The sequence below is a fragment of the Eumetopias jubatus genome, unplaced genomic scaffold, assembly GCF_037043125.1.
Source record: "Eumetopias jubatus isolate StellerSeaLion01/CBP00866 unplaced genomic scaffold, mEumJub1_p1.0 scaffold_15, whole genome shotgun sequence".
Taxonomy (NCBI): Eukaryota; Metazoa; Chordata; class Mammalia; order Carnivora; family Otariidae; genus Eumetopias; species Eumetopias jubatus.
In genome coordinates, this window is record NW_028274821.1 from 60692566 (window position 1) to 60707269 (window position 14704).

Genomic DNA, 14704 nt, shown 5'->3' on the forward strand with positions numbered 1-14704 from the left:
AGTTTAGAGTTTAGTTAATATTATTGGACCAGTGTTAATTTTGACAAAGATACAATGACTAGGTAAGATGTTAATGTTAGGGAAAGCTGAATGAAGGATATACGGGAACTCCCTGTATTATCTCTGCAACCACTTTATACATCTAAAATTATTCCAAAATAAAACGTTTATATTTAAAATTAAAAAATGATCAGAGTGAGGTCCATCTTACAGATTTGTAAGAATTCACCTTTGAATCTGTCCATGCCTGGAACTTTTTTGTTTATCAACTTTCTCTTCTATGGTAATTGTCTTTTTAGATTTTCTGTGTCTTACAGGGTCATCTTATATTTTCCTTGAAAACCATTTGTGTCATCAAGGTTTTAAAATGTATTTGTGTAGTGTTAAGGAACATAATCTCTTATAGTTCATTTTTATTTTCTCTGTATCCATAGTTATTTCCCAGTGTTATATCTTATGTTGTGTGGTTATTTATTAGGTTGTGAAATTAATTTGGTAAATTGAGACCAGTATTTCAAAAAGTGAAATGAACTAGAACAGAGAAATATAAATATATACTGCTTTATGGAACTTTAATCTCAAGCGCATGTATTATTTTCTTGGTAACCTGACAATATCTATCAAAGCACAAATGCACATAACTTTGACCTAGCAATTCAATTTGGGAACTTATCCAGATATGTAATTGCATACATGCAGAAATGATATATGTGCAACATAATTCATTGCAGCATTATTTATAATAGCAAAAGATTGGCAGTAATCCAAATGTCCATCAAGAGAGGACTACTTTTTAAATTACAGTACATTCATACGGTATAATACTCGGGTTGTCAAAAAGAATGAAGAAGTATTCTATGTATTGATATGGGAAGATACTAAGGATATATATTTTAAGGAGAAGAAAGCACAGTGTGGAACAAGGTGTATAATGTACTATCATTTGTGTTAAGAGGAGGACATATAAAATCTTTATTTATATTTGCTTATATAGACATAAACTCTGGAAAGAAAAGGAGAGCAGTGATTATAATGAGTGTGGGAACCAGCTGGATGAGGGCAGCATAGAAGGGAGACTTTTGACTATCTTTTTAAAATTATTATTTTGGCAAGAGCACACTTAACATGAGATCTGTCCTCTTAATAAAATGTTAAGTGCACAGTACAGTAATATATATCTTTTTTGTACAGTCTAGGGTTTGAATTATACAAATGAATTACCTATTCAAAACTTCAAAATATTGAGCAAAAGAAGCAGCAATCAGAAGAATAGGCACAGTGTGATGAGAATGCTTTCATGTCCATGCAGCTCTCAGTGCAGGCAGAACTGAGCTGTGCTGTCCAGGGACCCATGCATGGGTGGGGGTAGCAGGCAGTGTCCTACGGGAAGGGGTGTCTCTTACGATGGGTCACAGTCACAGTTTGAGAAACCTTCTCTATTTTCTTCCCTAATCCTTATGTTTAACTCTTTAAAATGGCTCATCTGTTTCCCACAAGACCGTGGACTCCTTAGGCAGCGGGCCGCTATAAAGTTGTTCACTCCAGGAACACTGAGGACCTGTTTATGTTAATTTCAAAGAAAGAGAGCCCTAGTTATTTGATCAGCATGTCATTAAATGGGCAAATACAGGAAACATCACAATAATTTGTCAGGATCCTCTTCCAAATATTTTGGTTAGCTTCTTAAGAAAACTCTCCTTCCTTTTAGGTAAATGGAAGAGGTGGAGAGCAGTTTATTCCAGACACGGAAAGCACACAGAATAGAACAAATGGTGGCAAGATGGCTACGGCGTTCGCGGGACAGCTCGGCCCGGTAAGGCTCCTGGGCTAGCGGAGATTTCTGCCTGTCAAGATTTGGTGTCCCTGTGGGAGGAGGTTTTGCCAGTCTTGGCAGCACCCGGGGATCGCTGTCTCCAGTGTGCTTTGTTCTTACACCATACAGTGGGGGAGGCATCAACAGATCTGTGATTTTGCTGGAGTGCCTTGCTGTCTGTCCCCCTTCCAACTCTCTTCCCTCTGTGTCTCTCCACAGACACCCACAACGTCTGCTCACACCAAACTCATACAGACATTTACGAACCCTCGCACACAAAAGGACTTATACACACAGGCACACTCATCCATACTCACATGTACACCTACTCTCTGGAATATACACTCCTGCACTTGTGAACACACACTCACACGTGCTCTCTGTCTCTCTCTGTCTCACACACATCCCTTGTCTTAGTATTTGATGTGAGGGTCAGGCGATCTGCTGTTTATACTCTTTCCCCCGTCTTTGTTTCCAGCAGCTGTTCCTTCCTTGCAGTCCCTATTTCATTCTAAACAAAATAAAATGAAATCAAATACAGATCTGATTTGACTGCTACAGGAGAACTTAAAATATGTTCTGTTTCAAAGCATTCATTTTCCATCTCAGATTTCCCATCTGGCCCTGCCACAGAGATGAAATATCATGTGTCAGGTATTTCTGAGACACACATTCTTCCAAAGGAACTGGAAACAGCTGTTGTGCTGCTGAGCATATAAACCTTGCTTAGGACTGGGCTGCCCTGTAGCCAAGGGCTGGGATCCTCACACGCTGCGTTGAGGTCAGGTTGGTAGAGTTAGCCCTGTGTTATAGTTGAAACATCTGAGGCTCACAGAAAGACTTGTTAGAGATCATCCCCACCCCCTGTTCAGAAATTGTTGATGGGTCCCTAGTTCTTAGAGGATCAGCATTTTTGGTTCGGCATTCAAGACTCTTCATGATTGACCTACAGTCCTTTACAGCTGTTTGTCTTACTGGTCTGCTTCCTTTGCATCATACTCTAGCTAAAGGAATTATTCATTGTTCCCCTACTCCAGGCACCCCCTTTTCTCCTTTCACCCCTCAGACCAGGGCTCCTGTGCCAGATCCCTTCCTCCCAACTTCATGCATACAGAACCCACCCACAGCTCAAGGTCTGGCTTAAATGCTCAGTCTTCCAGGAAGTGTTGCCCAGCCCGTAGTTAGACCTAACCACTCCCGTGGGACCCCACAGCATTTGATTGGCATCGGCAGCACAGTCCTCCTGGTGTGTTCAACGTATTTGAGCACATCTCCGTTTTTTCCTTCTGGACAGTAAGCTCTGAACGCAGGGAAAGTATGGGCCTCTCATCTCTGTAACCCAGAGGTGATTGAGTCCCAGGAGATTGACTGCAAGTGGTCAAGTAGTACTTGATGGTGAGTGAGGAAACTGCTAGGTACATTGTTTCCTAAAGTGGGTTCTGCAAAACCTAGTCCTGTGTAATGCTGCTCCACTAAAGGTTTGGAGGTGTCGCAGCCCATACCCCACTCCCACCCACCTCTGCTTGCATTTTGCACACAGTGCATTTTAGCACACTAAAGCCTCCGCGAATACCTGCAGAAAAGAGAACTGTGTAACTTTAACTTGATGGTTCCTAAATATTTGAGTTGGTACTCTCTAATATCCTGCTTTTCTCATAATGTAAATAAAAGGTGACATTGACCTATAGGAAGTTTTCTTTCTTTTTTTTTTTTTTTTTAAGGTTTTAATTATTTGAGAGAGAGCATGAGCAGAGGGAGGGAGAGGTGGGGAGGGCCAGAGGGAGAAGCAGGCTCCCTGCTGAGCAGGGAGCCCGGATGTGGGGTCAGATCCCAGGACTCTGGGATCATGTATGACCTGAGCCAAAGGCAAATGCTTAACTGACTGATCCACCCAGGTACCCCAGGAATGTTATTTTATCCAACATCTTTTTTGAGATATATTTTACATATCATGACATTTACCCACTAAAAGTATATAGTTCAGTGATTTTTAGTATATATTTAGTATATGTACAAGATTGTGCAAAAATCACCACAATCCAATTTTAGAACATTTTCAATACCATAAAAAGAAACCTCATGCCGGTTAGCAGTCACTCCCCATTTGCCCCTCCCCCAGACAACCACTCATGTACTTTCTGTCCCCGTAGATTTGCCTGTTCTGGATATTTCACATAAACAGTATCATATAATACGTGGTCTTTTGTGCCTGGCTTCTTTCACTTAGCTTTATGGGACCAGGGTTCATCCATGTTATAACATGTATCAGTGCTTCATTTTTATTACCAAATAATACTCCATTATGGAATATTTTCTTTGTCCATTCATCAGTTAATGTACACTTGGGTTGTTTCCACTTTGGGGCTACTATGTATAATGCTGCTATGAACATGTGTGTACAAGTTTTTGTTTGAACACATGTTCTTATTTCTCCTGGGTTTATACTTGGGAGTGGTAGAGATGGGTCACATGGTAACTTGGTATTTAACCTCTCGAGGAGCTGCCAGACTGTTTTCCAAAGTGACTGTATCATTTTACATTTGCACCATCAGTGCATGAGGGTGCCATGTCTCCACGTCCTTGACCATTCTTGTTATTATCTCTCTTTTCTGTTGTGGCCCTCCTAGTGTGGGTGAGGTGGAATCTCACTGTGGTTTTGATTTGCATTTTCCTGATGGCTAATGATGTTGAGCATCTTTCCATGTGTCTCGACAGTCTTGTTTTCCAAGTGCTTGAGAAAGAAGAAAAAGAGGGAAAGTTTCCTGGCAATATGCATGGAAGACATCACTCCTGTGTTTCTAGGATACATTTGGCCTTGCTTAAATTGCTTCTCATCTCTCATCTCACAACCTTGCTACAGGCTGGTTTCTTGGGGTCCTCAGATTACCTGAAAATGATCAAGATCCGAAAAGCTAAGTTTGGGGGAAATAATTGCAATTTCCCCCGAGTGGAGTAAATGATACCACCGATGACCAGCTGCTTAAGAAACCTGGAGTCATCCTGACTCTTTTACTCACAATCTGCCCCGACCCCATCAGCAACTCCTATCCATTCACCTTCAGACATTATCTCAGATCTGTCCCCCTCTCTGTCCCTGGTGGCACTGCCATGGTCACTTAACTCTTTCTGTGATCCAGCCTATTCTCACCCTGAAGCCATAGTGGACTTTTCAAAATACATACCACTCCTGTCCCACATACTCACCCCTCCACACCCCAAACTGGTCAGGGGCTCACCTGCCATTTTACCATGGCCTGCAAGCCCCTTTATGATCTGGACCCAGCGTAACTCTCCAACCTCATCTTGTTCTTCCTGCTTCCTTGGCAGAACTGGTCCCCCTCTTTGTTCCTTTCAGAGTAATTAGCCCTCATAGCACTTATAATATATCCATTGATTACTTATCCATTGTCTACTTCCCCTTCCCCCCCCGGTTATTATACGACTTTCTCCTCTCAACTTACCTGCCACATGTGAGACCAAGGACCATGACTGTCTTGTTTTACAAAGTATCTTCAGCCCTGGAGGACTGCATAGTATGTAATAGATGTTCAATAGATTTTTATTGATTAAGGGCTTTCATAATGAGGAATTAAATTATTTATTAAAATATATTTAGGGGCGCCTGGGTGGCTCAGTCGGTTAAGCATTTGCCTTCAGCTCAGGTCATGATCCCAGGGTCCTGGGGTCAGGCTCTCTGCTCAGCAGGGAGCCTGCTTCTCCCTCTCCTTCTGCCCCTTCCCCTTGCTCATGCTCTCTCTCATGCGCTTTCTCTCTCTCTCAAATTAAAAAAAAAAAATCTTTAAAAAACTGTATTTAAATTTTACATCCTTCCTTCTTCCAAGGAAAATTTTTGATGACTTACAGTTTTAAAACGTAGAAATTTTTAAGTAAAGATGGAAATGTTATACCTTGTAAACCAGTTAGATGTGGGATTTAACATTTGAGTACTAACATTGGATCTGAGTTTTTTGACAGCCAGGGCAAGAAATGAAAGAAGTACATTAACATGTTTTCTCCAGTCCAGAAAAAGAAAACCTAGAAGTTCATCTGCGGTCATATAATTTACATGCACCTTATTACAATCTTGTTATTTTTTCCAGACTTTCAAAAGCTTCCAATCATTTCAGCCTAGTTGTACTTACTTTACTTGTGATTGCCATTTTTTCCATAAAATTTAAACTTTATTTCTGACTCTAATTGAATTGTCTAGGAGCAAATTAGTCAAAATAGCCATTTCCATTTCCAAACATTGCTAAACAAATTGATAACCTTTATGGACCTGGGGTTAAGTTAGAGCTCTATAATGCATCTTAAAATAGGTGATTTTCTCCGGAGGAGTGGCAACTTTCAAAATTGCTTTGATTTCTTAAAATTTCAGTTAAGTTTCAGTGGGTGGTTATTACTACAATCAGTCAAATTCAGATAGTGGTGCTCAGTTAGAATGAGTGTGTATGCTCGGGTAGGTGCAAGCCTAGTGAAACCTATAATTGTAGGTGTGCAAAATTATTCAGATGTTGTGAAGATGACTATTCTCCCACCACCTATGTTCATATTCCAACGTAAAAATAACATGTATAGTGTCAGTGCTCTTTTAGAAATAGTTAACCCCAAAAGGGTGCCTGGGCAGCTTAGTCAATTAAGCGTCTGCCTTCTGCTCAGGTCATGATCCCAGAGTCCTGGGATCGAGTCCCCAGTTGAGCTCCGCGTCAAGCCCCACATCAGGCTCCTTTCTCAGCGGGGAGCCGGCTTCTCCTTCTCTCTTTGCCTGCTGCTCCCCCGGCTTGTGCTCTCTTTCTCACTGTCTCTCTCTGTCAAATAAATAAATAAATAAAATCTTTAAAAAAAGAGAAAGAAATAGCTAACCCCACAAATGGTCACTGACATATTTTGAATTTCTGTATAAATAATGCAATAACATCTACTTAATAAGAGCTGCAAACATAGTGACATTATATCATAACCTAATTTTTAACCATTTTGCTTTGGACTAAATTGTCATCTTTTTACTAGCTTTGTATAACTATAGAAATGATGACGTGAGAAAGACTTAGGTTTGATAGAGTGGGGGATATATTTGAGAAGGGACATCCTAAAGATTTATAAATTACATGAAGTGTTCTATTCTTTAAGTTAGGTAGTGTTTACACAAGTGTATGTTTTAAATTACTATTTTAAGTGCACACATATGTTTTACATATTGCAATTTACTGATACATATTTAATATTATCCTTAAATTAGAAATGAAGACAGACTCAGTGAGTGGGAAAGGAACACAGAAAGTATCTGGGAGGCTGTAATGTTTTATTTCTTGACATATACACATGTGCATATATATATGGTATAATATTTGTCACAATAAAAATCATCTTGGGGGCACCTGGGTGGCTCAGTCATCAAGCGTTTGCCTTCTGCACAGGTCATGATCCCGGGGTCCTGGGATCGAGCCTCGCATCGGGTTCCCTGCTCCGCGGGAAGCCTGCTTCTCCCTCTCCCACTCCCCCTGTTGTGTTCCCTCTCTCCCTTTCTCTCTCTCTCTCTGAAATAAGTAAATGAAATCTTAAAAAAAAAAAAAAAAGCAGACTGATCTTTGCCTGGGGATGGACAGGGAGATACCCAACCCGGTTCTTGGGCTCTCCGAGGGATAGAAATTGAAAAGAGGCCAAATGGGTTTCAGGCAAGGCTTTATCGGGGCTTATGCTCCAGCACAGGGGAGGTGCACAAAGGAAACAATCCTCAGGCAGACTCCCCAGGGAGAGTTTTTCAAAGAAACCCAGGAGAGGAAAGGGTCCCCTGGACCCTTATGTTTGCTTGTGTTTCCTCTCTCACTGTCTCTTTCTCTGTCAAATAAATAAATAAAATCTTCAAAAAAAGTCATCTTATATCCAAAAGAATAGTATAATTTTCCACTTAATTATACCATTTTTCCCTCCTACCAAAGTTTTGGCTTTTGTGTAGTTAAATGGTATTCTCTTAATGATTTATTTGATTGCTTCTAAGCTTAGAAAATCTTCATCCCATAGTTAATTAAATTTCCTATTTAATAGCTTAATAATACCTTATGTTTAGTTCTTTAATTTGGAGTTTATTTTAGGCTATGAGATAAAGATCTAACTTGATTTTCCCCAAAACAGTAAGTAGTTATTTGCATCACCATTGACTGCAAGTGATCTTTTTTTCTTCGATGATTTATGACCCCTCTTTTACCATCTGTGAAATTCCTCTTTCTGTGAGTCAGAAATTGGATCTCTTTCAAGGCTAACTATTCTGTAGCATTGATCTGCTTATTTTCACACCCTTGTGTTAAATTTTCAATTTTTTTACCCTTACTTGCAATTCCTGCATATAAACTTTAGCATAATGTTATTGTATTATTAAAACAACCCAGCATAAGATTTCCTGAATTCTCTTATGCTCAATCTAGAAGTATGTGTTTTATAGAACCAGTTTTAAAAAAACATGAGGAGCTTAATGCAGCTTGGTGCTTGGTGCTTGGTTTTATCCTCAGGGCTTAAAAAGATTTCTTTCAACTTACCTTGAATCTTAATATACTAATGAACACACATGCATATGTTGCAGACACGTGCACACACCCACACACATCCACACAAGCACACATGTATACACCTGCCTGTGTGCGCATGCACTGGTATCATGGCGTCTTCGTGTCAGGAGCCCTCCCTGTTGCTTTTACATGTTTTCCAAATGTACTTGTTCACTACAACCATAAAAAGACTATTTACTAATTATAGGCATGGCCTTCTTTGGCCTTTCTAATATTCCGAATGATATAGAAAGACTACTTCAGGGGCGCCTGGGTGGCTCAGTCAGTTGAGCGCCTGGCTTTGGCTCGCATCATGATCCCAGGGTCCTGGGATTGAGTCCTGCATTGGGCTCCTGGCTCAGTGGGGAGCCTGATTCTCCCTCTGCTTCTCCCCCTGCTTGTGCTCTCTCTCTCTCTCTGGCAAATGAATAAGTAAAATAAAATAAAAAAAGAAAAGAAAGACCACTTCAGGCATCAACTTTTGCTTCTTGACCTATGGGCAGAAGCGGGAAGATCTGAGAACAGGCTGGAAGGCTCCTGCACTGCACTTTCAGAGTTGCCCTCATCTTCTGAATCTCCTTTTTAAAGTAATAATAGAATAATTTCTTCTCTCAGCTGTAAGCCTTGGTCCTATAACACTATACTCCCAGTCTCTTTGTTGCATGGTCCCTAGAAACTGTCATAAGCATAGTCCTATGATTATGACTACATGCTACATTTCTTTCTGGTAGGGACTGCTCCCTCTATTTCTGCTTTCTTTGAATAAACCTTAGATTAAAAATCCAGTTTATACCAGTCTTAAGCTTTTAAAATCATTCAAGCTGAAAGTCTAATACACTGTTTAAACATAGATTCAAAATAGTTTCTCCACATCCTGCTGGAACTCAGAGGTGAATTCTTTGTTGTTACAAGATAGAAGGAAAATATATTTTCTGATCTATCAGAGAACAGATAAAAAGCCAGAGAATATTGGAAGCATAATCTATTTCCGTGTGGTATTTTTTCTTTTTCAGTGTTGATCAATTAGGTGTGAACGAATGACCCATAAAATATAGAATTTGTCTATATGAGACTACTTTCTTAAAAAGATTTTTATTTATTTGAGAGACAGATAGCGAGAGAGGGGAGGAGAGGGAGAGGCAAGCTCGGGACCCTGGGATCACAGCCCGAGCTGAAGGCAGATGCTTAACCAACTGAGCCACCCAGGCGCCCCTGCATGAGACTATTTTTATGATAAATGTAATGTGTTTGTTTTTTCTAGTCCTACTATAGACTAGATCCAGTTATCTGACAGAATTCCACTAGTGAAGCCACAGGTCTTACGTTGTTCCAATGTAAATCATAGGAGTGATCTCAGATTTGTGGTTTGAAGCCATTACAAAATGAACCAGACATAGGATTTTGGATTATCAGTGCTCAGTCTGATATTTGTAAGATGCTTCAGAGGAGGAAATTTTGCTTCAGAGAGCAGTTCCTTCAGCTCCCCATTCAATATTAAACATTCTTTGTGAGAGGAGGCCATGGTTTGGTCATGTTCTCAAGCAATCCCTTTCCAAACAAAAGCTGAAACGTGGCGTTTGGGAAAAATGTCAAATGCAGACTTCGAGCCAAAGCCACTGACACTGTGCAGGGATGAGTCAACACAGTGGGGCCTTTTTTGTCTACCATTGTTGAGGAATGCAACCTTCCAAAGGGAAAAGTCAGATAAATGAAGACTACCCATGTGAAAAGCATCCAAATGGATTATATTTTAACCCTGTGGTCTGGTTTGTTTTTTCTTTTATTCTCCATATGTTAATAAGCCTTACTCTGTGCCTAGCATTGAGTTTAGCACATGGGACAAAAAAGACATGGTTTTTGTCTCACAAATTATAGTCTCTATATATAGAGGACAAGAGACTTCACGTTGGTCATTGCAAATATTATGTATATTTCTAAAAGAGGTGTGCATGTTCTGTAGGTGTGTTCAACAGTCAAGAATGACTCCCAAGAAGGAGACTGACAGAGTAGGGGTTGAGTGTGTTGGGTAAATTTCTGGAGAGTGTGTGCTTTTAGGGGTTATGGGGGCTGAGGGAAGATTCTAGGTAAAGGGAAGAGCTTGTGCAAAGGCCAGTGTATTTGAGGAATACTACAAAGGAGACTACTTTGGCTGGAACAAGAATATCAGGAGAATGAATGGCTTGGTTGTCGAGGCTAGAGTGGTGGGTAAGAGCTGTGTTAAGTCGTATCAAGGATTTTGAATGAGGCCATTCAGTCAAGGGAGACATCCGAGCAGGGCTGCATTTATAAAATCAGTCTGGGTACTTGATAGAGAAGCATTCAGGAGAGACAAAAGTGAAAAGTAAAGAGACCAATTTGGAGACTATTGGAGAAATCTGTCCGCAGGACCAGTAATGGCAGCCTGAAATGGAATGGTGGCCGAGGAGACAGAAATGGACATTTTTTAAAAAGGTTTTATTTATTTATTTGACAGAAAGATAGCCAGAGCAGGAACACAAGCAGGGGGAGTGGGAGAGGGAGAAGCAGGCTTCCCACTGAGCAGGGAGCCTGATGCGGGGCTCGATCCCAGGACCCTGGGATCATGACCTGAGCGGAAGGCAGACACTTAATGACTGAGCCATCCAGGCACCCTCCAAAATGGACATTTTTAGAGATCTTTTGGTGTTGTGACTGATCAGATAGTAGGGATGAGAGCAGGGTAAAGTCAAGAATGACTCCCAAGAGTCCTCATGATACCATTTACTGAGCTCTGGAACATCGAGAAGATGAGTCCCTATTTAGTCATAGGGCTGAGCTGTATTGCCAATTTAGCAAACAAAGGAAAATGACAAATATTGAACTCTGTTACTTACATTCAAGTTGTCTGCTATTTATTAATGGTTATGTATACATTTTCATCTTTGCCAATCATTTGAAGTACTGTTTCATATCATGATTTCTGTATACAGCATTTTGCTCATGTATTCACCTAATAAGCATAAACGCTTCCTCTGGGCAAAAGATCTTCACTCAGCACTCGGAGTATTTAGGTCTAGAATAATCCAAGCTCTCCCTTAGGAAGGGGATCTGAACTATAGTTTAGAGGATGCCCTGAAAGGGTATGTTCTAAGCTGTGTTTCCATGTATGTCTAAAGTTCTGAGGCTTGTGATACTTCATTGATGAAGAGTCTTGGAGTAATTCTTTACTATGCTTGGTTTATCCTCTGTTGAGTTATTTTGAGTTTTTCCACTATTCTAAATGAAGCTGTGATAAATATTTTTGAATATTTAAGAGGTAGGGTGTTTTGAGTTCATACTCTGGGACTTTACTAGGCCTGGGGAACACAGAATAAATAGATATGACCCTTGTCTTTTAGAAATTCATGGTCTAATATAAATAATAATTTATTTTTTTGTTTGAGGTTATTACTTTAAGGAATGTCAGTCAGAATGGTAACAGGAGGTCAAAGAAAATGATCAAATTTTAAATTCATGTTACAATTTCCCTAATTATTTTCTAGAGAGATTGAAAAGCCAATTTATATGGTCAGCCTTAAATCCCAAGGCCCACACATGTTGGGCTTTATTATTTTTATTTATATTTGGTGCTTTACTTGACATGTAATAGTACTCTGTAGCCCTTTCAGTTGTGCTTCTTTAATTAATAAGGTTGTATATTTTCCGTGCTATTTATCAACTTTATTTCTTCATGTGCAAGTTATCAGTTCACTTGCTTTGAGCATGTGAAATCTGGATATTTTACTGCATGTATTTATGCCCATTCTTCATATATTTGTATCGTAACCAGTTTCCCCCCAGAATTTTATTTTTTTAAACTAATTTACCTTGGGGCACTTGGGTGTCTCAGTTGGTTAAGCTTTGGACTTCTGCTCAGGTCATGATCTCGGGGTCCTGGGACTGAGCTCAGTGTCTGGCTCTGCACTAAGCAGGGAGTCTACTTGTCTTGCTCTCTTTCCCTCTGCCCCTCCCCCCACTCCTCTCTTTTTCTTTCTCTCTCAAATAAATAAATAAAATATCTTTTAAAAAACTGATTTACCTTATTTTCAACAGCTTTATTGAGATACAATTTACTTACCGTACACAATTCACCCACTTAAAGCATACAATTCAATGGTTTTTAGTGTACTCACAGAGATGTACAACCATTACCACAATCTATTTTGGAAGATTTTTTTTACCCTAAAAAGAAACTCCATATATATTGGCAATCACTCCCCATTTCCTTCCAGAATTCCCCTGCTTTCAGCCCTAGGCAGCCACTACTTGTCTCTATAGATTTGCCTATTCTGAACATATCCCATAAGTGAAGTCACACAGTATGTGTTTTTTCATGGCTGGCCTCTTTCACTTAGTAGAATGTGTCCCAGGTGCATCCATGTTATAGTCATGTATTCATATTTCATTCCTTTTTGTTGCCAAATAATATTCTGCAGTGGAATATTTTCTTTGTCATTTCATCAGTTGATGTACATTTGAGTGGTTTTCGCTTTGGGGCTATTATGAATATTGTTGCTATGAATATTTTTGTGCGAGTTTGTGTGGATATATGTTTTCATTTCTCTTAGGGGTATATGTAAGCATGGCATTGCTGGGTCATATGGTGTTCAACGTTTAGTCTTTTGAGGAACTGCCAGATGATATCAGGGTTCCATTTTCTCTACATCTTTGTCAACACTTGACCTGTCTTTCTGATTATGGGCCATCCTAGTGGGTATTAAGTGGCATCTCATTGCGGTTTTGATTTGCATTTCCAAAATGGCTAATAATGTTGTGCATCTTATGTACTTACTGGTTGTTGGTGTATCTTCTTTGAAGAGATGTCCACATAAATCATTTGCCCACTTTTTAATTGAGTTATTTTTCTTTTGTGTTACAAGGATTCTTTATATATTCTAGCTGCAAGGTCCTTATCAGATATATGATTTGCAAATGTTTTCTCCTATTCTGTGGGTTTTTTCACTTTCTTTATTGTGTCCTTTATTTTTTTAAAGATTTATTTATTTATTTGAGAGCGCACATGTGAGCACAAGCCAGGGGAGGGGCAGAGGGAAAGGGAGAGAGAGAATCCCAAGCGGATTCCGTGCTGAGCGCAGAGCCGGGACTTGATCTCATGACCTGAAATCATGACCCAAGCCAAAATCAAGAGTCGTATGCTCAACTGACTGAGGGGCGCCTGGATGGCTCAGTCGTTAAGCGTCTGCCTTCAGCTCAGGTCTTGATCCCAGGGTCTTAGGATCGAGCCCAGCATTGGGCTCGGCATCGGGCTCGGCATCGGGCTCGGCATCGGGCTCCCTGCTTGGTGGGAAGTGTGCTTCTCCCTCTCCTGCTCCCCCTGCTTGTGCTCCTTCTCTCGCTGTGTCTCTCTCTGTCAAATAAATAAATAAAATCTTAAAAAAAAAAAAACAAAAAACGACCGAGCCACCCAGGTGCCCCTTAATTGTGCCCTTTGAAGCACAAAAGTTTTTAATTTTGTTGAGGTTCAGTTTATCTGTGTTTTCATTATGGCTTGTGCTTTTGGTATCATATCAGCCTAGCACCTAATAATACACATTCAACTAATTTGTTTCAATGAGTTAGTGAATGCTTTTTGAGGCTGTGTTTTGTGTTTTTATCCTGCAACTCCACTAACCTTACTTTTTTAGCACCAGCAATCCTCTTTGTTGATCATTTTCTAGTTGTACCATCATCATCTGTTTAAAAACAAGTGGGATTTTCCATTTCCTGTGTTTATTTTGCCTCTTACTGTTTTTCCTTCTCTGATAACTATTACGCGCATTTTTTCCTGCTATATTAAATAGGAGAAATGTCTAGAGTATCCTTCCTGTTGCTCTTTTTTAAAAGAACGTAAATGTGATTTTTGGCGCTCAGTATACTATATTATTATTTGGGAAGGCCCTTTTACAGCTTTAAGGTTTTGTTTTGTGGGGTTTTTTTTAATCAGGAATGGCTATGGGCTTTATTCACTCTACATTTTCAGTTTTCTGCTTCTTCCCTCTTCATTAGCTCCGTCTGCTGACACTTCTCAGTATGACCCTGTGCTTGCGTAGAAGAAATCCTCTCTTTGCTTCTAAGCTGGTGAGGTCAGGTCATCATCTGGTCAGACAGCCTAAATCAGCTCTAAGCTGGGGTGTGAGGAGGTCCTTGTTGGATAATGTGCATGAGATCTTGTACTTGAGTTTGTCACACGCATTTTGGCTCTGTGAATCAGTTTTTAGGTTTCCCAATCCTTGTTGAAATTTGAGATCATTATCAATGACAGGTGATTTTCAGATAAGTGGGGTCCTGTTGCATTAAGCAGAGTTCTGGACAGTATTTGGTAAATGGATGAGAATAAATGATAGGGCCTAAC

At 40.0% G+C, this 14704-nt stretch overlaps 1 protein-coding gene across 2 annotated transcripts in view; it reads left to right on the forward strand.

Moving 5' to 3' along the window:
- Window positions 1–1712: 1712 nt before the first annotated feature.
- The window catches only part of FRMPD1 (FERM and PDZ domain containing 1), a 48836-nt gene continuing 35844 nt past the window's right edge, over window positions 1713–14704 (forward strand). For both annotated transcript variants that reach the window (XM_088018943.1, XM_028108859.2), the window contains exon 1: window positions 1713–1813. In XM_088018943.1, the coding sequence (XP_087875069.1) occupies window positions 1713–1813 (101 nt within the window). The remainder of the gene's footprint in view (window positions 1814–14704) is intronic.